Source organism: Topomyia yanbarensis, chromosome 3 (genome assembly GCF_030247195.1).
Source record: "Topomyia yanbarensis strain Yona2022 chromosome 3, ASM3024719v1, whole genome shotgun sequence".
Classification (NCBI taxonomy): Eukaryota; Metazoa; Arthropoda; class Insecta; order Diptera; family Culicidae; genus Topomyia; species Topomyia yanbarensis.
In genome coordinates this window covers 357,832,068-357,857,328 of record NC_080672.1, presented here as the reverse complement: position 1 = coordinate 357,857,328, position 25,261 = coordinate 357,832,068, and the positions used below count along the sequence as shown (strand labels likewise).

The 25,261-nt window shown below is 40.9% G+C and overlaps 1 protein-coding gene across 1 annotated transcript in view; it reads left to right on the top strand.

The window, feature by feature from the left end:
- LOC131693505 (uncharacterized) overlaps positions 1-22,910 on the top strand; it is a 258,655-nt gene extending 235,745 nt beyond the window's left edge. The window contains exons 3-6 of the mRNA XM_058981372.1: positions 19,979-20,394; positions 20,454-21,431; positions 21,491-21,920; positions 21,983-22,910. Coding sequence (XP_058837355.1) covers positions 19,979-20,394; positions 20,454-21,431; positions 21,491-21,920; positions 21,983-22,639 — 2,481 coding nt within the window. The 3' untranslated portion in view covers positions 22,640-22,910. The remainder of the gene's footprint in view (positions 1-19,978; positions 20,395-20,453; positions 21,432-21,490; positions 21,921-21,982) is intronic.
- The last annotated feature ends 2,351 nt before the right edge of the window (positions 22,911-25,261 follow it).

The window sequence follows — 25,261 nt, the reverse complement described above, 5'->3', positions numbered from 1 at the left end:
CGTAGATCTTCAATATGTTTGAAATATATAAAAAATAAAAATTAAAACAAATATTTAATGATTATCCTTTGGATCTCGTGCATGCAACATTTTATTGCGAGCGGAGACCTTCTTTCGCGGTGGGGAAGCATTTGTCTGCACACATGCTGCATCATGAGGGGCATTTAATTATCTCGTATCTTTCATGTCAAGGTCGTCATCGATAAATCTTTTTCCCTTTACGGGTAACCAGTGTACATCCGTCATCATTGTTATTGACTTCATCATCAATGTTGCTTACTGTTGATTTTGGAATGTCGGATGCTGCTTTTGCGGTTGTCATTATGGCCTGAACAGCTGCCACAAATTTGGCCACCGTTTATGGTTCAGATATTGGTATTGCCAACTTTGTTTTGAGTTGGTTTGCCGCAGACACGTTGGCAATCATGGGTGCATAACGTAGCTGGTTTCATAGTAGCTCCATGAGTCTTGAATTGATCAAGTAGGAGAGAATAGATCATCCAACATACATCTTCACAACAATATCACTGTTAGGAGTACAGGGGAAGAAATTTCTCCACGTATCAGCTGTAACGGATTCTACTTCTCCGTAGTGCGATATGAGTTCTGAAATGAAATCAGAACGGGTACGCGGTGATAGGTCATGTAGCTTTACCTCTATATAGTCATTTTCTATATAGGGTGTTACCGTTCTGGTACTTTTTCCCTATAAACCGATCACGAGAAAGCAAGAGTGGTTAGAGATATGGAGAATTTATTTACTCTCTATCGTTATTACCAATATTATGGCTAGCTAAATATATGGATATGTATCTACCTATCGTCTAGAATCACGTCCATTTCCTTTGCTATAATTAAATGTTAAATTGTATAGAATATTTTGTTTATATCTAAAGTATGTTAAAATATAAAGTACTAAAAATAAAGCTAAACGGTCTAATAGGATAAAATAAATATTGTAACAACACTTACACAAAACACACAAATTGTAAAAATAGCGGAAACAGGAAACGGATGGGAAAGCCGCGGAAAAAGAGCACTGAAAGGTGAAAGGGTTAGGACAATGAAAGAGAGAGTGAGACGACTGGGCTTCTATACAGGCACGTAGCCAGAGGGGGGGCTAGGGGGCTAAAGCCCCCCCCCCCGAAAATTTTCAAAAATAAATTTAAGAAACAACATGTTTTTCGGTGACTCTTAAAAAAATTGAATCTTGTTTGGTTTCAACAAATTAATGCGAGAATTGTGAGGAAGATTGCTATTTCGAACCACCGAAGACAGCGGTCAGGATATCTACTCAGTATGCTGAGTGTGATAAAACAGTTCCCTTCATATTGTGTGACTCGTCGGAAGACAAACGAAACTGTTACTTTAATTCTTGCTGTGGGGATCTGTCGAATGATTGAGTCGCAGAAGCAAGAAGTAGTGCTCCAGCCAAATACGGAGGCTATTGACTTCAGGTCTTTTCGCATAAGATCGATCTTATGCGAAAAGACCTGAAGTCAATAGCCTCCATATTTGTCTGGAACAACATTAATGATGTGAAATATTTGCTGAAGGTGATTATGGAGGTTATGCTTACGAACATCGCCTTTAACGAGTTTAACCATGTCAGGCGTTCAGTGCTGATGCCATTTAACAAATTAGCCCAGGCGAAACCAGTCATTTTGCATAACAACTTGTAACATGTGGTTGATCCTCATATATATGGACGATGAGAAAATCAATGCTCGGCTACAAGATCTGATACCACTTACTTGCACCGTGGCTATTAAAAGATTCCTGTCACATTTGGAAAAAATGGTATTCATTATAAAGGACACATCTAGGAAGTATATTAAATGGTGTTTTTGTGGTGAAAATCTAGGTGAACAGACATATTTCCTCCAACCTGACCCTGCACGTAAAAACTGAATGCGATAGTCTCCAAAACCATTTCCTGAAAAACAAACATTTGCCAAATTTTGGCTGCTGTTCGGATAATATTGACGACAAAAACTGCGTCTAGTATCTCAAAATCAACGGTCGGCACCATCATTGAGGAAGTCGACACTCGTGACCCGTCAGAAATTCGCGAACATGGACATGGCAGTAACCACTATGATGATAAGGAAGTGTACGAGATAGAAATGAACACCACCGCGACACTGTTGGTTAGGAAAAATATTTCTCAGCCTAGTAAATAGTTCTCCACATGCAATCGCTAGTTGTTCGCACGAGATCTGTAGGACAACCATTTACGTTTTATCACTTTCATTGTTCACATCATGGAAATATATTGAAGACACAAGGCTTCATTTAGCTAATGCATTGAACCGAATAAAATAAACGAAATATATAATAAAATTGCAGAAGTTTTATAGAAAAGTGAGCTCAAAAACTGTCCCAAAATGAGAACTTTATCGCTAGTGGTTGTGTCTAACAAAACTCAGATATTATGTTATATATTAGCCAGAATAAAGTTAGTTAAAGCATAAGCAGATTGAATTTCTGTAATAGGTTAGTGCACTGTACGATTAGTAGAAACATCAGGCATCTCACTCAAGCGTGCTAGACAAAAACATTTCCGTTAGTTGATGACAATATAGTCGAGAAGACAGTTTTTGTTTTCGCGTCATTTTAATGCAATAGTATTTCTGTTGACACTCAATTTCATTTTATGCGGAGAATGCGGTCCGTATTTAAACATTATTAGTCCGCAAAGTAGTGATATTTTAAACAATCGAACAATAAGCAAGAAAAATGCCAAAAAATAAACAAGCCAAAAAGTGGTAAAACAGCGGTTTTTCTGAGGTGTTCATCAACCCAAGAATTGTATACCGTCGTATATTACTAATGTTGTTCACATACAGAAACGTACATAGTAGCGGTAGGACTATCTGTTGTGATTTTATCCTTACTTTTCAACGGATGTCAATAGATGCTAAACCACATATTAGTCAATCAATCATAATAAACTTAATGTTGTAAGCAGCAGCATTTCTGTCTCTTTCGATGGTTTCCAATTAATGTCCATGTAAGTCTAAAAACGACGTGACGATACAGTGAACAAACATCAGTAGCCTATCACGGAGAGCGACTAAAATGTTGTAACTAGTTGAGTCTACAGTCAATAAATTGGGATTAATGTTTCGATTTCATGTTTTCGTTTTATTTGTGTTCGTTATGGAATAAAATGAGAGAGATGAGCAGAGATCACGAAGAAAAAGAGAGAAAAAATAATAAATAAATTGAAATCGACCCAAGAGCAGCTGTTCTATATTTTCTGGGCACTCAACTACAGAACAACAGAAATCATCAAAGAAAGTTGGCCTTACATCTACGTTACTCTTCGACAGAGGTGAAGTAAGTGCGATGTATACCCGTCCATATGTCGGAATAAAGAGATGCTGAAATTATTGAGCTTGTTCATATTTATAATATTTCTTTTTTTTTCAATCTAAAATTTTATTTGAAACGGCTCAATGCGTTAGCACAACCTATCCGTGGGTCTTTTAATTTTTTTTACAATAAGTAAAAATAAAAAAAAATTCTAAGAATGTCGGTCTGCCAGATCTTGTTGACGCAGTTTGCTGCTGCGTGTTGAGATCTTTTTCCTTGGCGGTGAGGCCGCTTGGTGGTCATTCAGTCTGCCTTCTCTCACGTTATCGTTCCCGTCCATGTCGTCATCGGTACTTCTTTCTTCCTGTTCACGATCAGAGGTTCTTATTTGTTTCTCGTTCTTATGGGTCGCTGTTGTATATCCGTCTTCATCGGTATTTGCTTCTTTATTGGCGATGCTAGTTGCTGGTTTGGGAGCGGTTGTCGTGGTCGTTGTACCTGCATTATTGGGTAATTGGATCGTTGTTTTAGGTTTATCTGAAGGTATCGGTGGCTGCGTGTTAGAGTTGGCTGTAGTAGATGAGTTTTGACTAGTTGCTTCGGCGCATGTTTTTCCGTAGTAGGCTGTATAGTTACAGAATTGGCATGTTGGGGTCTGCCCGGGATATGTAATTAGCGTTGTTTGCTTATAGGTCACGCCATCCTTCAGTGATTTGCATTCGATAGTCATGTAAGAAGGTATTGGTTTAGTCACTCGCATTCTCACAATACGAACGCCATTGGGAATGCCGGAGAAAAAATTTCTCCAGGTGTCATTCGTAATAGATTCTACTTCTCCATATTGCGACATGATTTGTTTGATGAAATCCTCCTTCATGCGCGGGGCCAAATCATGGATACGCACGTCCACCATGTCGTTTTCCATATGCACGGGGATCTTGATTCTGGTGTTATTAAATTCGACCTCGTGTTGCATGTTGTTCTTTGCAATAAAGTTTTCGGCCTGTGCTAAGCTTCTAAACGTGGTCAAAACACAGTTTTTACGTGATGTAGCTGAATGTAGGTAACTTCAGCAAGATTAAGCTCCATTTTCACTTTAACTAATTGTTCCACTTCCTTAACTGTTCGTGTTATCCCGTAGCACAGGCACTTTTGCTTCATTTGGCAAACTCATTTTACTCCGCAGCCGGGGGCAACGATACAATTTGTATGTGCACTGATATAGAACAATAGCTAGCTTGATTCACTGGTGCCTGTAGCCTGCTATAGCGTAGCAATTTTTTTTGCTTCTGCTTTTTGCGACATCAGAAGGTAGACCTTCTAGTTCTTTTGGTAATACATTTAACAAATTTCACGTACCGTCAAGTCCCCAGTTACCGTGCGTTTAGGTGGATTTGACGTGACTTCAAACCCTGTTTTTTTTTAATCAAAATGAAAACCGCCCTCATAGTCACCGTAAAAATACCTATCTAAATACGTCACAATTTAGAAATAATATAAAACTATTACCAACAAAACGAGAATAAGTAGTTGAGGACATTTGTTTGGCACCAGTGCACGTTATATGATCAACTTACGGTGTATTTAAAATTTTGATTCAACTTTAGTTGGAATGTTTCAATAAAACGATGAAACGAAAGGATTTGGGATCTCTCCGATGGATTTAGGGAGCTAGTTCTTTAAATTTCGTGATTTTGAAACTGCACGGTGAACGACACATGCACGGCGACTGGCGATTTGAAGGAAAATTAGAAGATATTAGTAATCAGTGTTTTCATTCGATTTGTAGACAATTTTCTTTAATCAATTAAATTGTGGGCAGTTTCCTTCAGTTGATTTAATCATTTAAATTTATATTTTGATCCTATTGATTACCAAAAATCCTTCCTAACTGGGGTTCTAATCTACCCGACCAAGGCTAGTCTTGAAAATAGTTTCATTTAAATAGAATATATCAAAAAATTGTGTTAGCATGATGCCTTGGAACTGGTAATACTCGCAGAACACCAGACAAAGAAAATAGAAGTTGAACCGTCTCTGCGCATCTACAAATCGCTTGCTAAATCAGAAGATTTTGTACGAATTTCGACATTCTCTTCGTTCGAACATTTTATGGATATTTTTCTACTCATTTCGGTTTAGCATCTTCTACGCCTTTTAAAGGTGTAGCTTGGAACACCTAGTGTTTTCCAGCACCGTCAAGCATTGTCATATTCGGTTAGCGCATAAATACTGTGAACTCTAGAGTATACTTTGTTGTAACGAGAGTAAGTACTATAACCTTTCTTGTGACAATGAACATATTTTTAGGATTGTCTTTGATTTGGAATTGATTTCATTATGAACTTTTCAAAATTTAATTTAGTTTCTAGTGACTATATCAAATTGTCAGAATTAAAAGCTTTATGCAAATTTTTTTAAGCCCCTCCCGAAACAAAATCCTGGCTACGGGCCTGCTTCTATAGCAAATATTAAAATCACTTTCGATTAGACCATCAACGAGTTCGGATAGTTACACGGAAAGAGTTATAATTAAACGGAAAAGATATAGTTAAAAAGTTACAAGAAGTAGGAGAAAATAGTAGCATTTGTGGAAACTACAACGCCTTACGAAAGGTAAAGATTTCCTACCACAGTAAGCCCAGTAGTCCGTAGCAAGTTCTCTCGTTCATTTCCAGGATCAAGACCCAGCAAGTTTTGCCCAGCAGCGATTGTCTGGGATCAGCGATTTCCCACAGGGTCCTCGGCGTAGCCTCAATCCGCGAAAATCCAGGCGATCATTTCGCGAGGAAACCGAGAAAAGCATCGTTGGTCTGCGAAAAACCGTCAAACGTGCGGGAGCACTACGAGAAAAAGCCATTCATACCCACGAGATCACCGTTCACGAGTTCGCAGTCCACGAACACACCGCCCACGAGATCACCATCCACGAGACTACAGTTCACGACCCTACCGTCCCCGAGTTTCCAACCGTCCACGAGTCCATCGTTTCCAACCGCGAGCCCGTGACTGCCGGCTGGCCAGCAACGTACCGTTTCCCCTACATACACAAACACGATTGTAAGTAACTTGTAAAAATAAAAGTGTAAAAGTGAAGAACATGCGTTTGATCATTTAATTGGTGTCCATGTCCATGAGCCGACCTTTAGCCTCCGAACCTCAAGCTCGTGCTAGCCAGCAAAAGAGACCTTTGCAGTCCACCCCAGATGGTCCCCGTGGCTCTAGCCAGAGACTAGGGGCAACGTAATTGCGGGTTCTTCTGATCCGCTAAGTAACAAGGGTATCGTTTCTATTACGGCAGTAGAGCCTATTATGACTTTATTTCGCATCTCTTGGTTTCAAACCTAGCATATGGGATAACGAGAATATCTACTTATCTAAAACAAGCATGCAAAAATAAACCCAAGTTATATTGCGAATAGACTCAGAGCAAAATATGCTTAGCTTTAAACTGATTCGGTTATGAACAATAATTAATTTTCGGAACTTGAAAACTTGCAATGCTTTGAACAGGCTAAGTATTGGGCTAAGGATGTTACGTTCGCGATTCAACCTTGTTTGTTTCGACAACTTGTCACAGTTAGGGAAGATGGGGTAAAACGTACCCCCTTGGCAAAATGCACCCCTTGCTTATATCGAAAACTGCTGAAAATTTCTATAAAAGGGAAGTCGGAAGTCCGCCATAGTAAACATACTTTGTCAAAGTTTGATAACCGTACATCAATTGCAGCTTGAGAAATAAGCAAAAGACAATAACGTACTCTTCTCATGTAATTATCGTAGCTCGCGCAACAAAGATTTTCAGCTCTTATAAATGCAATTTGTACACTGAAGTTTTTTTTATGCGGGGATACGTACCGCATAAAAAAAATCCGCATAAAAAAAACCGAATAACTTTGAAAATCCGCATAAAAAACCGCATTACTTTGAAAATCCGCATAAAAAAACACATGAGGTGTTAAATATTTTTCAATATTAAGAGACATCGTACTCAAGGAAGAGCAATGATTTGAAGTAAGAAAGTTTAGAAAAGCGTGGAGTAGGGTATTATGAGCAAGCTTAGAGTTCCCCGGCTACTTAACCCTTTTTCTTCTGCAACGCAGGAGTCAGGATTTTTTGGCATTAAATGCGAATCACCTGAGTCTGCGGCATGTCCAGACAAGCGTAAAGTCACTTAATGACTTATGCTGTCGGAACCGTGACTCCCCGGAATCGCAAGACTGACCTAGGCACCTAACCGCCCAGCATCGAGATAACGATTTCGAGAGAAATTTCAACTTCGGGAAATTTCTCCGTCGGAGTAGACTAGGCCCACCGCAGGGGACTAGTTCGAGTAGTTCGGGAAGTCGCTCCGGCTGATGCTCGTCGGTGAGCCTGTCAACTGGAAGTCAGCCTCAACCCAGAATCGCAGGACCGACCTCGGCATCTGCCCGGGTAGCATCGGTTTCGGAAGATCTTCCACTGCCGGGGAACTCTTCGTCGGAGTAGGAAAGGTCCACCGTCGGGGACTATTCCGAGCAGTCCGTAGCGAATCGCCGGCTTGAGTCATCGGGGCAACAGTGGACCGGACGCAATCCTCCACCGGGAATAGCTAGACTGACCTCGGCATTCTGCCGGACTGCATCCAAGGAAGAATAACGTGTCAGTCAAAAGTTGCCGGAGACATTCTTTCATCGGGGAACTCTCCGCTGAGGTAGGCTAGCTCCACCGTCGGGGACTACGCCGAGTAGCACCGAACGCGACAAACCACCAGGGTCGTTGGGGCACCAGTGAACCGGAAACCACCGAAGTAGTCATTTCAACTGGAATCCGGGGGATAAGGCAAATGTCGGACTTCTTGGTGAAGTTTAGAGAAATAGGGTCCAGAGTTATCTTCTCTGTTCAGAGTCCCTTACTCTGGCACACGATGGACGAAATCGGTAGTATGGTCTAACTACTGAACGTGTGCCGGGTCGGCGTAAAAGCTTTACCACCTAGTAAAAAAAAATACACGATCAGAGGCTTTTTCCAATCTCACCGAACTGAGTCGAATGGTATAAGAGATCCGGCTCTGCGGGCCTCGGTTAAAAAGTCGAAATTCCGACCGATTGCATAAGTTTTATTATGAGAAAGGTGAAAAGGTATTCAGCCATTTTCTGTTTTTATTTTCACTGCATCAAGAATGCTTCTCAACTGTCAAAATTCTCTTTGAAAAGAAATTCCGGACAAACCGTTACTGGCTCAACACAGTTCATAGCAGTTAATGAAAGAGAAAACTTTTCTCTTTTGTTTACTACCAACATCTGTGATTGGCGAGTAGCGGTTTCTCCGGAAATTCCGGTTTTTAAGCCATAATCATATGTTTGTCGAGAAATATTTTTCATGTTTTTGATCATTTTGCAAAGCGTTATGATTGTGATTTCAGAGGAAAATGTTGGCTAAACGATATCATTAATTAAATTCTCCCGATTGATGTTCTATAGCTGAGTTATGGTCATATTTCCTTAGGGGGTGCGTTTTACCCCATCTTCCCCTACATGGAAAATCTTCTCATTCTCTCTCGCATCAAACTGTTTGTAGTTTTATCTTTGATTGAATATTGATTGAATATAATCATTGAACTGAATAACATGTCAAGGTGCACCTTATTACTGCAACCCAATTATGGAGCCGCGAACAAGAAGAATTTTGACAGTGCGATCGCTCGAAGAGGACACCCCAACGGCATGCATCGTGTCATAACGTCCGAAGGGTGGTTCTTCATAACGCCCGGGACGTTATGTCGCATCGGGCTGCGTCATAACATCCGAAAACGGATGTGCGTCATAATGTCGCGGACGTTATGATGCACATTCATTTTCGAATCGTATGACGCACTCCTTGTGTGTCCTAATGTCCCGGACTTTATGACGCACATTCGATCTCGGATCTTATGTTGCAGTCGATATTCTGGACACTGTGACGCACTTATAGTTTCGGATATTGTGACGCATAAGAACTGCGTTATAATGCCCCAGGTCATATCGTCCCTAAATAATGTCCGTCATAACGTCCGGAACATTGTGACGCACAAGGGTGCGTCATAAGGTCCGAAAATAAATGTACGTCATAAAGTCCGCAATCATTCTAGTGTTACAACGTCCGAAATACGTACTGCGTCATAATATCTGGGAATTAGTGCCACTGCGTAAAAAGTTCAGGATTCTATGACGCACTCATAGATTCGGACATTATGACGCATGAGAACTGCCGCATAACGTCCCGATACTGTATGACCTGAGACGTTATGACGCAGTACCTATTCGTCATAATATTCGAAACTATGAATGCGTTATATAATCCTGAACTTTGTGATGCAATACCTCTGCGTCATAATATCCCAATCTCAGGGTGTGTCATAAAATCCCGGACATTATGACGCAGCATCTCTTTCGGGCGTTATGACACAAGTATGATTTCGGATCTTTTGACGCATTATTGGTTTCGCTGTTAAGACGAACTCTTATGCGTCATAATGTCCCGGACGTTGTGACGCACCACCCTTCGGATGTTATGACCTCGGACGTTATGACACGGTGCCCACCCCAACTACCTTTGGTGTTAGGAACAATTCGAACGACCAGAGACTGGAGATATGACAGCGAATTTCCCCGAGGGACAAGTCCCAAGAGATACCATTACGAAGGGACGGAGGGAGCAGCTATGGACAACACAGAGCAAACAAGCACCTGTGAGAAATGTTGCGACGGAGAAACGCCATTTTCGCGGGAGCAAAAGGGCGTAGAATTATGTGGACGAGGAAGATTGAAAAATTCGTGATCTACGCGTACGACCTGTGCACAGCGCTTGAGTCCACATGAGCAGATGACCTCAGATGCTAAAGACGGACGTCTGAAAGCGAGAACTGCAAGGCGTAGAGCAATCATCCGCAACTATATGCTCACCCCAGTTGTGTATAGAGAGCTGAGTAGAAGGAATAATAGAGCAAACCGTGTGATGAGGCGAAGTTCAGTAGGATTGAGCGGGTCATTTGCGAGTGAGGGCCACGGACCTGTAGAGCTGAAGGACGCATCTTCAGCTGAAGTCTCATTATTGTCAGAAAACCCAACCCTTGATCGGAAGCTACTACGTGATTTGTCCATTGAAGCACCCCAGGATCCCGAAGCTGTAGTATTATTTTTAATTGACCTGCGCACTGCTGGTCATGAACGGTTACGTTCTTCCAATACATTTGTGAAGAACCTGATGAAAGAACTGCAACTAATAGTATTCTGTGCCGCAGTGGTAACCGATAGATGTTTAGGATACCGACTTACACCTAGTGGCGACTAACTCTAACATCACCAGTAAAGGTAAGTACCTCCATGGGAGTTGAACGTGTACAAAGACGGTAAAAGATTGGCGAAATTATATCGTTATGTGGCTGCGATCATGACACCTACTGAGCTTCGCATGTTGGGAGCTCACCAGCTGACGGAGAAACTCGACTCACCAGTACAGCAATTGAATGTCTTGTCTAAAAGGGTAAGGCATTCACTGACTCTGCGAAGTGACGGCAACAATATTGGATGTTCAGTGATAACGAGCGAGCATTCTCTGACCAAATCAGCTACAAAAATCCCGATTTCAGCAAAGGTCTACCGGAAATCGGCGATGTCACTAGATTCTGGGCAGCTATTTGGGAGCCTCCACACAACATAGCGAAGGACAACCGTGGCTAAGGCGCGAGGAGGAATGGGCAGTAGAAGAAATTGACAAGATGTCAGCTGTCACTGTCCAAACCAATGATGTACGCGAGGCTACGCGGTAACTTAAGAACTGGGGGATACCTAGACCAGACGGTGTCCAAAACTGTTGGTACAAAAAGCTAACCGTTGTACATCTCACCACGGTGGTATGCTTCACCCGGACGTTACGCAAACCACGCTTATATCCGGATTTCATTACCCATAGTACCCATAGGACAACTACTCGTCTAACCTATCAAAGTACAGTCCAATTAGCTTCCTATCAAGTCTATACAAGATCCTGAGTACCATCATCATCACATACGTATGGACCCATTGTGAGCAGAATAGCATCTTGAAAAAGAAGCAGAAGGGATGCAAGAAAAACACACATGGCTGCAAGGATCAAGCCATCATCGATGCAGCCATTGTTGGTCAAGCAGTGTATAACCAACAGAACCTTAGTATGGCCTATATGGATTACAAGAAGACATATGACTCCATACACTCGTTCTACAGCAAGGTATTGGAGATGTATAAAGTTGATCGTGTTGTTGTGAGATTGCTGCAGCAGGCGATGGAGAGGTGGACGACAACACTGCAGCTCAGAAGTGAGGAAGAAGTGTTGCGATCTAGAACGCTCCGCATCTTGAGAGGGATATTCTAAGGCGATTCCTTCAGCCCTTGCTTGGTTTTGGTTAGTAATGAACCCCCTCAGTAGGACACTCAATCAAAACGGACATGGCTCTCAGATAAGGCATGGAGAACTCTCATCGGAAGAGGTGACCCATACCTTCTACATGGACGATAACAAGATGCTGACTCGACAGAACGACTGACTGTAGTCATCAAGCTAGTAAAAATGATTAGTGGCGTCATCGGCATGGAGTTTGGCCTAGAGAACTACCGATCTGTTCAGTTACTATCAGGGCGATTGGTCGACACTAGTGGCTATGAGATCGACAAAGGCGAGATGATTTGGGACATGGTTAGTGACGAATCGTATAAGTATCTCGGATTCCGGCAGTTTCCCGGGATTCGCGACACACTGACATAAAGCTTGAGCTCCGAGATAAGTTCTTGAGTCGAATGAACTGTGTAGTGAAGTTTTTCCAAAACGCGGGGAATAAGGTCAGAGCAACCAACACATTTGCTGTATCTGTCATTAAATGGAGCGTGCCAGATTGAAGAACTTGAGAAAAAATTGAGGAAGGCGTTTAGACAGGCAGGTATGCGCCATCGTCAGTCGACGTTAGAGTGATTCACATTACACGGGATAAGGGGGAAAAGGAATAGCCGCCATCTAGTCACTATGCGTAGCGCAGGTACGACATCGAGAATACTTTGTAGAAAATGCCCACCAGCATGGAGTATGCACTTCACGTTAACTGCAATTTGCAGACTGCGGAGAAGGCTTTAAAGTGGAAGCAGAAAGCTGCGCACGGTACACGCTCTGTGTAATTAGGCACTAAGATGTCTAGGATCTATGTCGGATGTGTCATTGTCTGTGTCTCGTGCTTTATGGCAGGCTGCAGCGTACCAGCCAACACCGAGCGTCACACCAACGTCACAACAGCGTTGCTAAGATTTTGCACCAGCGATTAGCGCTGGAACACGCAGGAGATTATGTCAAACTACCGTTTCTTCCCTGTGCCTGTTGTGGAAAATGCCCATTTCAAGCTGTACTAAGATCCCACTGTTCTATCGGACCAATTCCTACACCACAACCGCCCAGATATACTGGTCTATGACAAGGATCGACAATCTGGTTATACTAACAGTGGAAAAATTGTTATATATCGCCCACGGACAGTAGAGTTGAAGGAAATGTGGAGCTTGGATGAGGTTCCAAGAAATGTTCTTGTTGTGCTTTCGACGACTGGAATCGCTTCAAAGAAGCTACTGGAGACGATTAGAAAAACTCTAGTAAGAGAACATCGGAGAGAAAAACAGCATTTTGGCAACGTATGCCCCGGCATTGTATGGCAACACGTCCAATGTTATACACGGTTAAATAAAACAACCTGCAGAATAAGTTCTTTTAACTTACTTTTGAGTTGTGCGTCGCTTTCGCACTTATTAGTGTTGTCAAAAACAAAACAAAAGATTCGACGCAGTCGAGGTCTTCCGTGGAGGAAGGTACTTTTGAGTTGTTTGGGGTATACTCAAAATTAGGTACATTCAACTTAAATTTGAATATAAAAAACCTATCAATGAGTTGTAATTTTTGCCGTGGTTAAATGGAAACTACCTTCAACACGGTTTACCTATTATTAAGTTCCCCCACGATACCACGAGATTGAGTCAAAGGAACTCAATTTTAGGTAGTTTTTCGTTTCCGTGTAAGGATTGGCAATGTTCAATTGGATTCGTTTTTTGACAGCTAAACGCGAATCCAATTGATCCAAAATGGAGTCTCTGCAGTTCTCTTTCTAGAGTTTTTCTAGACACGATGAATGAGTTGGAGAAGGATGTGGCTGCTATCTAGAAGTCGGTGATACTTAGTGAAATATATCGAATAAAACACGTCTTTCAAGCTCAAAGCCACGAAATCGAATGAGATTTATTCTCTTCTCATCAGCCGGTATATTCGGTCGGCTCTCTAACCTAAGTCACTACTACAGTACTCTTCCCTTACTTTTTTTGAAACATAGATTACGAATATATAAAGATTAATTCGAAACTATAGCCCTTGTATTATTTATCTGAAAGCTTTCATTCTAAGCATTATAAAACTGATACTGAGTTTTCATTTGATAGTAATTCACTGATACTAAGTATTTACTCGACAGTATCCTCTTATTAATTCGATAGCTAATAATAGCCTAAAACATTACATATAGTCGCTGTTGTGCTATCTTATGACAAGCGCCATTTTGCACATTTCGAGAAAAACGATTTTTAAAGTTTGAGATTGAATATCTTGAAACTTATAAATGGTAAAAACAATTCATAGAAAACAAATGATGCTTCTATCTATTCTGCATTAATCTCTCAAATATTACGAAAATCGGTTAACTACATTGCGAGTCTTCTTCAAAAATGTAAACAAAAGTCGGTCTCACACGTGTCATAGGTGTGTATTGATGACAAAATTTGTATGGCGTGTCATAATCGTACATGGAAAATTTTCCATAGAAAAAAATCATCAATTATTAACTTTTATTCATATCTTTGGCTTCATTTGGTCTATAAACAATCGGTGAGATGCATTTTGAAGGAAATGAGTCAGGGAATCTAGAAAAAATAGTTATTTTTGGTTACAGTGTTGCCAAATATGCTATATTTCCAGTTTAAAACTTAAATTGCATTTTTCTCACAGTTCGTGCATTTTTGTTTCGAAAATAATTATGCCATTGTGTTTATCAGATAGTTTTACATATAAAAACATCTCATACATAAAGATACGTTGAGCGAATCCCCAGACACAGTTATTTGAAGCAAAAAATTAAAAAATTCTCAGCGCGTTTCTCACTATATCTCAGTAACCAAGCAGAATATCAAAATTCTGTAAATGCCACTTTGTAGAGATTTTTTGGACAAGTAATGTGGCATATCTAACTCAGTTTAAGATAGCACAACAGCGACGATATGTTAGTTTATTCCTAATTCGTAACTTTATCAATTCTTGCTTTTTTAATATTTCTGAGCGCCTCATTACTGGCGTGGTGACATTCCCACTATGGAACGAGGAGTTCATTGATCGATTTGAGGAGGTCGCAACACAATCTCTTCCATGCAAATTTACTTCATCGTGTTGCGCTGGGTAACCCTTGAACTCCTGTAACACCGAGAAACCTCGGAATTCGCCTTCCTTTTCATCGTCGATTGACACATGCCTTTGCTCAGTTGTACTTGTTCGCGACATCACGTTGGGTTTGCGTTTCATCTTGGTCATCCTCAGTTGATCGCGATGTACGTTTAGCACCGCGCTTCCAATCGAAATCTGAAATAAGTTTTTGGATCTCCTTTTAATAAACTTCGCATCTATCCAACGTTCAATAGCTTTAGGTTTATGATTTTTATATAATAACTTATCACCCGACACCAGATTATCGAAAGGGTCATTTTTTTACTTGTATAGGTACTTTTAGGTTTTTATCTTCCTCAGGTTGAGTCAGGTGCATTTTATATTGATTGTAAGGGTTCACCAAATCGAAAAGTGTTTTGGGCTTATACTTAAAAACGTTTTCGGATGGAAAACTTCCATCTGTGGTGAGGCATGAATTTGTGTAGTTGATCAAAAATAGCTAATTTGATCCTTTATATCTAAGCGTTTCATGTCAGGCTCAAGTAAGAATTTCTTTAACACCTCCTTTATCAAACGCACCATTCTCTCTGCTTGACCATTGCTGGCCGGATTGTACGGTGGACTTTTCAATACAACTATTCCTTGTCTCTCCAAGAAGGTTGTAAACGTAATAGCATTAAAGGGTGGGCCACCATCAGTCACTACAACGTCGGGCAACCCAAACCTTGCGAAAACACTCACAAATTTTTTTATAACCTTTTCTGAATCTGTTCCGTTGCGCATGATTTTAATTTCTAACCATTTTGAGTGGCTGTCGACTATCAGCAGAAAAACTCGTTGCTGAAAATAGAAAAAATCTGCGTGTATCCTGCTGAAAGGTCTAGTCGTTGGTGTCCAGGATGACATTTGTTTAGACTTATGCGGAATGGCCATTTTGTTACAGATTTCACATGCTTGAACATATTTCTCTATATCGACATTCATCCCCACCCAGAAAACCGCACGTCGTGCCAACTGCTTAATTTTAACTATCCCTGCATGATTTGCATGTAGAAGTTTGAGAATTCCTTTATGCATTGACCTTGGCATCACCACTCTGCCTTGAAAGAGTAGACATCCTTCAGCTACTTCTAAATCTCGATGGTTGGCATAAATGTCGATAAAGCATTTTTCCAGTCGCTTTGGCCAGCCGTTTGTCATGTATGTAAGTATCTGTTGAAGAAATAAATCATTTTTAGTCTCTGTAACCACCAATGCAAAATCTTGCGAAAAATTTATGCTTTTTATTATTTGACAATCCAGTTCTTCTGGTACTGGATTTCTAGATGGAAATCTAGAGCAGAAATCAGCATTCCCCATATATTTTGATGGGCGATATAAAATTTCAAAATCGTAAATGGCAAGATCCAAAATGTATCTTTGAAGACGTGTGACAAAAATTGCGTTTTTACCGGATTTCCCAAAAGTGGTTTATGGTCTGTATACACTATAAATTTGTGACCATACAAGTATTTATGGAATTTTTTTATAGTGCATACAAGAGCCAAGGCCTCTAGATGGAGAATCGGGTACTTTTTTGCGCTTCATTTAGTGAAAAGGACGTGAAGCATATTGGTTTTTCATTGCCATCAACAACGTGTGCCAAAACACCACCTAGACCATAAGAACACGCATCCGACACCACTACAATTGGTTTCTGGGGATCATAAAACTCTAACAGATTAGCACTTAATAATTGTTTCTTGCATTCTTGAAAAGCAACATCACATTTTTCATCCCAAACATATCTTGTATTTTTACGTAAAAGACTATACAAACTGTTTAACCGTGATGATAGGTGTGGAATAAATTTCCCATAGAAATTAATCATTCCTAAAAATGATTTAAGTTCGGTTATATTTTTAGGAACGGGTGCATCGCGGATAGTCTCAACTTTATCCTGACATGGTAATAAACCGTTTTTAGTAATAATGTGACCCAGGTATGGCAGAGTGCTAACAAAGAACCGACATTTTTCCCAGTTCACCTTGATGTTTGCCTTTAACAGTCTATCCAAAACTTCAAAAAGTTTCCTCTTACAATCTTCTTCATCTTTCCCAGCAATCAACACATCGTCTAAATAGCAGAAAACATTTTCTATACCAAGTAGCATCCATGATCTGCTGAAATATTGCTGCTGATGAAGAAGCCCCTTGAGGAAGCCTATTATAGGTGTGCAGACCCTTTATGGTATTTATTACCATAAAGCGCCTCGATCGTTTTGAAAGTGAGACCTGTGTGTACGCACCTTCTAGATCTAGGGCGCAAAACACCTTGCAACCCGCCAATGAAGCAAATAGGTCTTCCGCGACGGGTAAAGGGTACGAGTTTGGTATTATTAATCTGTTAATAGACACCTTGCAGTCTATTACCAGCCTTATGTCCTTATTCTTTTTTATCACTACCACCACTGGTGAAGCCCACTCGCTTGTTTTCACCGGTGTTATTACATTTTCTTGTTCTAACTTACACAGGTGATCAATGACCTTCTCCCTCAATTGATAGGGTACATTATAAGCCTTTTTAAACACCGGAGTATTATCCTTCAGCACAAGGTCGCCTTCATACCCGGTAATTGGCTCTGCAAAATTTTTGGAAAATACTTGGCTATATTTATCATTAAAATTCTTTTAAGATGTCTTCTGACGAACTCAATGGCAGCAATGCCCTTCCCATTTCTTTTGATTGTCGGCCTATATTGTTCACCGTCAGGTAACGATGGAAGCTTCTGCGCCAATCCTGAAAGAAAATGTCGAGCCAGTCTCTTCCCAAAAGAGGAGTGAAATTATTCTCACTGTCCAGTACCACCAAACTTACCCTTCGGGAAAACCCGCTTAAGTTAACATTCACCATAATTTTACCCAAAACTTTGAGTCTTGCTCCATTTATCACCGCTAATTGATTAGTACATTTCAATAACGTCACATCATGCAATAAATTAAAATACAACTTTTTACCAATTACCGTCACCGCAGATCCACTATCCACTTCCATCCTTAGTAATTTATTTTCTACAATTGCCTTGATGAAACAAGGCTCGTCAATTTGATTCAATCTTTTAATCATCATGCAAGAATATTCACCTGACTCGTCATTCGAATCCTCAAGATCTATGCTCAGTTTGTTGAAATATTCGTCAATTTTCTTTGATGAAGCGTGGCGCTGGTCTTCGATAAACTTCACATTCCCTCTGTTTTCGCGTAGTTTGAAACAGAAACGTTTAATGTGGCCTTTCATCCCGCAGAAGTTGCAAGTTAAATCAGTATGCCGGCGATCAGTTGGCCTCCTTCCCCCACTACGGCTCCGTTCATATCCGTACCGATAGCTGCGACTTCTACTCGGGCTACGCGTATGATTATCGTTCCTGCCAAATTTAACAAAACCATCACGCCTCCCCAATCGTTCCCTAACCGATGCCACTTGAGCATTATTTTTATTGTTTATCAATCTGGCTCTTGTATCAGCTAATTCACGATTAACTATCATCTTTTCTGTTTTTGCTAGTGTTAAGTCATCCTCATCTAAAAGTCTCTGTTGAATATTTTTATCATACACGCCCATTACCAGTTTGTCGCGAATCGCTCTGTCCTTAAAATTTCCGAATCCACAAAATTCAGCCTGGAGCTTTACTTCCAGAATGAAATTTTCTGCAGATTCGTTAGGACCCTGCACGCGCTCAAAAAATTTAAAAGTTTGCATCATTTCGTTATCGACCCTATCGTATCTCGATTTCAATTTACTGATGATTTCAGAATAAGTTAGCGAACCAAAATTTCTACCCGGATACAAGAGCTTTAATTCTTCATACACGTGCTGACCACTCAGTGTTATAAATAATGCTTTTTGGTCTTGGACAGGGATTTTATTGAATTGAAAAAAATACTCTAGTCTTTCTACATAATTTGTGAAAGATGATCCTTTTTCGTAGGGATCAATACTTCCCACAATAGCACTCATTTCGCTCAACCAAGAAAATTAAAAAATCAAATGGAATCTAGATGCAATTAGCTATCACATCAATACCAAAACAAAACACTCACCAGTTACTTTCTTTATTCACGTGACGAATAAAAGGTTGCTATCTCCTTCTCTGAGTTGCGACAAACTCCTCTTGCGTTCTCCGCGATGTCCGTGTGTCCAGCAGTTTCCCGATCTCTCTTTTCCAATGAATAATACTCTCGGCTTTGCTCAATCGATCACCATCCGCTAGTTGAACTCACCACATTGCTATGTGCTTGCTGCTACACCTTCGTCGATTTTGATCACGCTCTCGGTTTGCTCTCCGGCTTACAAAATTCACCACGACGCTATGTGCCCGTAACGGCTCCTTTGTTCTTATGCACACTTTTGTTACCAGCACCGGATGCAAAAACCGATTGACAAAAGAATTACAGTCACTTTTACTGCCGTTGACCACTTTTTAAACCTTTCACCGCTCGAATATAAACCTTCGTAGTTATCACCGGATTTAAAAAAAATATTTGTACCGGAATTGACACTAAGGAATTTCTCCTCGTCGCCACTGAAATATATCGAATAATACACGTCTTTCAAGCTCAAAGCCACGAAATCGAATGAGATTTATTCTCTTCTCATCAGCCGGTATATTCGGTCGGCTCTCTAACCTAAGTCACTACTACACTTAGCGTTTGCGCGATCGTCCGTGAGTTTCTGGGGTAGAACGATATACTGGTTCTAGAGGATTAGCTGAGAAAAGTAATAACGTGTTTTGTGTTAAATTTTGAATTGTTTGTATTATGTATTTTGTATTTGTACCGACATGTTGGCGATGACCAAATAAATGTTGTAGATACCGTAAAAACTTATCTTGCCTTCTTAGAAGGTGATATGTCAAACAAATACACTCTACGGTGAGTGTAATAAAATTTGGGTATTTTTTCACACAGTGCAATTATTACCCTAAGGGGTTACACACTTTTTTGGCACAGAAGGTAAAATTCCCACAATGTGCTTGAAGCAGTACCAGGTTTTGTTTTACTTGGTTTAGCTTAATACCTGGTATACAAATAACAATGGGATTTCAAAATATTTGAAAAAATGGAAAAATTGTAGAATACATGATACGTTCAACCACTTAGCAATATTGTCCTGACCAAACTAAAGAGAAAATTAATCGCCAATTTCGTTTCATTTTATTTCACAGGCATATCATCTACCCCAATCTCCGAGCCAAGGGGTACAAACACTGAGTAGCCTGATGGCGGTACCACCACTGCCCGCGCACCATCTAAGGTCCAACTCGCCTCATACAATGGAACCACCACAGTTCCTTATACCACCGAAGTTGGATAATTCCTCCGAAACGGCTGAAGATGGCAGGATAGATCGTAGCTACCACAAGACACGCAAGGTCGTCTACAAGCACCCCTCACGGTACGGCTATCCGAAGCTCCGACGTCGTCCGCTGTATCCGTCCTTGCATCCCAATTACTACACCGCATACACAAAATGGACCCACTGTGATCTATTTTGCAGGCAACGCCGAGAACGGTTCTGCATAGCGCGATCCAAATGCGGTCTCCATATACACGTAGAGGAACGCATTTGCCACCGATCGCTGTGAGTACAGTTTACAGTAAATTTAATTTCCGTTTAACTTTCTCATAATATTATTTCAGGTGTTCGCCTCTGACAATTCCATCATCATACAACAAATACGAGCGAATCCCCTGGAGCAAATACTCCGTGGTTGGAGAAGATTCGTACAAATCTAAGAAAAAGAAGCGTATTATCGTAACCGATGACTATGACGAAGACTACTACAATGAGGACGATGACGATGACGACACGGAGTACGTGATCATCAAGAAGAAGTCTAAGCGAAAATGGAAGCGGCCCCACATCATCTACCAACGTCGGAAAGAAAGTCGACCAGCTAACCATCGGCCTAGGACCCCACTAGATGAAGATTACGATCAATTTTCCGAACAACGCATTCAGAACCAACAGAAGCCGTTGAAGGTCGTTCCGGACGACTTCGATGATCAGAAAATTTTTAGCCCCAGTCCGCATTACGAGCAACGATACAACACAGCTCAAACCTTTCGCCGGCGGCCACATACGGCCGCAGTAAGACGGAAACCCTCAAGGCTGACGGATTACTTCGAAGACTATGACAATTTCTACCGAGATGATTTAGGTTTCACGAATCGAAGAGAAGAACTGTTCGACTCCGATGGATTCTATCCCATCAGTGAACGCTTGGTGGGTACAGCCGATGACGAAGATGGTGCTAGCGGTAATCTAACATCAACGGCAGAATTCGACCGATTGATGGAGTCGTTTCCAACCGAGGCTTCGACAACGGAAGGGAAGGAATCTCACCACACAAAGCGAGATGTAAGCAATGACCTGGATGACTACGGGGAAGATGCGGATTCAGATTTATCGGATGAGGACGTCAGTAACAGTACGGCGGAGTTTGGACCCGATGGCAAAAAGTATCCTGGAAATAGTTTGTTGAAACTGGGTGTTGTAACGCAAAAGAAAGCTCGCGAGAAAGCAGTCTTCGAAATGCCGAGAAAGGTCGACAATCCGTATTCCAAGTGGAGCCGATGGTCCAAGTGTACGGCGAAATGTACTACCCGAAGATTCAAGTAAGTTTTAATAGTCATTGAATTAGATAAGTTATGGTTTTATTTGTGTTTTATTTCAGACGGTGCAAAGTACCGGTCGTGTGTAGTAACGACATCATCCGCGAGGTAGCCTACTGCTACACAGAGGGTAGTTTCTGTGAAGAATGGATTGGTAATCAGTTGTATCAAAACAAAATTCCCCAACCAACGACCGTTGCAACGACCACGGCAAAGCCAACCAAACCTCCGAGAAATCCGCTAGTGCTGCCTCATCACCAATCAGCTCGTAGTCGGAGTGACGTTCAAGACAATTCCATAGCACAGCAGTCCTTCGGAAATCGTAGAGGTCTGCTGCAGCCAGAATACTTACCTCAGGAGATGATGTGCGGTCTTCCGGTTACTCGAAATAAATCGAAGAAGTACCTGTACAATATGTTAAGAATTATTGGCGGAAAAGCCTCGCGGCGAGGGCAGTGGCCCTGGCAGGTAGCGATTCTAAACAGATTCAAAGTAAGTACGTTCATCGCTCATATTCAAGGACTAAGAATCTGAGGCAAATTTAAAATTTTCAGGAAGCTTTCTGCGGTGGGACTCTCGTTGCTCCTCGTTGGATTCTCACGGCAGCTCACTGTGTTCGGAAACGACTCTACGTTCGATTAGGAGAACATAACCTACAGCAATCGGACGGAACGGAGATGGAATTTCGGGTCGAGTTCAGTATAAAGCATCCACGGTATGACAAAAAGACGGTTGATAACGATGTTGCGTTGTTGCGGTTGCCACGAGATGTAGAACGATCCAACTTCGTAGGCTACGCTTGTCTCCCGGATCGGTATCAACCGCTTCCGACGGGGCACACCTGCACGATCATAGGTTGGGGCAAGAAGCGGCACAGTGACGATGCTGGAACGGATGTTTTGCACGAGGCAGAAGTACCGATCATCACCACTGACAAGTGTCGGGCAGTTTACCACGACTACACCATTACGAAGAACATGTTTTGCGCCGGTCACAAACGAGGTCGAATAGATACCTGCGCAGGAGACTCCGGTGGGCCGCTGCTCTGCAGGGACACAACGAAGGTGAACAGCCCTTGGACGATATTTGGCATCACCAGCTTTGGCGACGGCTGTGGCAAGAAGAACAAGTTCGGTATCTACACCAAACTGCCGAATTACGTGGACTGGGTGTGGTCAGTGATAAATTGCGACGGGAACTGTCGGACGTGAGTTGGGATCCAATTGAGAGAGGCGAGTGAGAACGTGATGTTCGAAAGAGGGGACAGAGAGAGAGAGAAAAAGCGAAACGATTTCAGTCGATTTTTGTATAAATAAGAATTAGGCTTTTGAAAACAAATCTTCCAATCTCGTATTTATTGCTCTAACAAATAAGTTGAAGAATAGGGGACAGAGAGCTTACATTCTAACAATAGGTATTTATTTTAAATGCTGTGTATAGTATTTTTACGAACAATATAGACATTAGTAGAATAAATCTGAATCGGGGTTTGGAAATAGAAATAGAAATGAAGGAACGTTTGATCACAGATAACAGACATTTAGGCTAGAACAAAATTTCTAAAAAAAACTGTGTAAACTTTCAAATTGATAAATGTTGAAAATCTGCGTTTCATTATTGCCATATACGCAACTGTTTTGACAACTGCATTGCGTTGATCGCTACGCCACCTACAAACGTTTGCCAAACATGTTTCAGAGTCTGATTTATTCGGAATTGCAGTGGCGGGTATTTATACTCGTCTCGAATCGAGCCTAAATGTCTGTTATCTGTGGCTGGACCGATTTAAACAAATTCTTGTTTGACCAATTTTATGATCGTATCACCCTTTACCCTTTTTTTGAAGTAAAAAACGTGTTTAATCCACCTAACAGTGTGATGAGACATTTTTTATAACACTTATCACTCTCTTCGGATATTAAAACGATTGAGAACATTTACAACATCATGGTTCGCCATGTTTTTGATAACACATACTACATGGGACAGTGGTAGGCCTCGGAGAAATGTTCAAATCAACATCTTCGGATATTATATCGATCAAATTAGCATTGGGCAACATATTGGCGAGAAATGTTGAAAGTCAAATAAAAATAAAAGTTAAATGAAAAAATGCCCAGGCCACTTAATACTAATGCTTTCTTTTTTTTATTAATAGCCCGCCTCTTACCCCCACACCAAAAAGCTCACAAACGGAGCCCCCTGGTAGTGGACACATCAGTTCTCAGCGTTCAAAAAAAGTTCAGCACAACAAAACAAAGTTACGAATCGCGGAAACGCTGAGAACAAAAAAAACAATACGAGACCGACAAAACACAAAATTTGACAAGAAGCTACGGCGAGTACCCAGCGGAAAAGAATCCTTTTAAGGGTCCCAGCGTAGCTTTGCAGGAAGCTCATAATAATTTAAATTTATTTATTACTAATTGCTAGAAAAAATGCATTTATCAATTGTTTTTATTAAAAAAATGTTAACCAATTATAGCTAAAGGAATTAGCTCGATTGGTGGTGAACGAAGTTTATATTTAAAATTCTCCTATTTTATTTTTTAAAATTAGTTTCAATTTTGCTTGGAAACGAGTGCGACATGTTATTTGCTTTAAATCAGTAGGAAGCTGGTTGAATAACTTAGGTCCGATGAAAGAAATGCGTCTTTGACCAAGGTTCGTGGATACTCTGGAGTATAATAAATGATTGGCTTGTCTAGTGCTGTGAGCTCGAATGCCTGTTGTAAATTCTAGATTGTTATGAGCAATAGTATTATGCAAAGCATTGTGGATGTATATTATTGTTTGGTAGTTAGTCAACCCAAGCAAAGGTAAAATGTTATGGGCATTATTATTGTATAACAAAATAGTAGGGTACATAAATGGTTTTTTATAAATAATTTTAAGACATCTGTTTTGAAGCGTTTGTAGCTTTTTCAGATTCGAGATACTGGCACGGCCCCACACAGATACAAGGTAGTTCAGCAATGAGTGGATGTGCGCATAATAAAATTTTAGAAGTACATGCTGGGGAACAAAAGAGCATACTCTACGCATAGCCCCACATAACGATGCAACTTTTCTCTCTATAGATGTTATATGCTCAATCCAGGAGAGTGTGGGGTCTAAGTGAAGTCCTAAATATTTGAAGCAGTTAGTTTCCTGAATTACAGACTGACATTCTTGGGTCTGGATGCACGCCTAGCTCTTCTAGATGAACGAAACAGCATATATTTGTTTTTGATAGGTTCAAGGAAAGAAGGTTTTCGTTGAAATACGTCGTTAGTGTTTTTAAATCCGTTTCAATGTCGCGTACAATATCCAGGCAGTTGTTGTTCGGGTAGAACAACACTGTGTCATCCGCGAAAAGACGGGGAGTCCCTTTTAACCCGAGTCTACCTAGGTCATTGATATACAAGAAAAATAACAGTGGCCCAATATTACTGCCTTGGGGCACTCCTATTTCTATTGGTCTATAAGAGCTACACGAGTCTCCAATAGATACGAATTGGTTCCTATACGACAGATAGCTACGAATAATATGATTTGCTAATCCCCTGATACCATAGCATTCTAACTTCTTAAGCAGGATTGAGTGATCCAGAGTATCGAATGCTTTTTTTAGGTCCAGAAAAAGGGCACCAAAAATTCTTTTGCTATCAATTTGACTAATGATGGAGTCAATTAGTTCGGTCATTGCAATTAAAGTGCTGCAGCCCTGTCTGAACCCATACTGGTAGTTGTAAATTATGTTGTGTTTGTTCAAAAACTCGAGTAGTCGAGTGATGAGCAATTTCTCAAGAATTTTATTGAAAACGCACAATGTTGAAATTGGTCTATAGTTG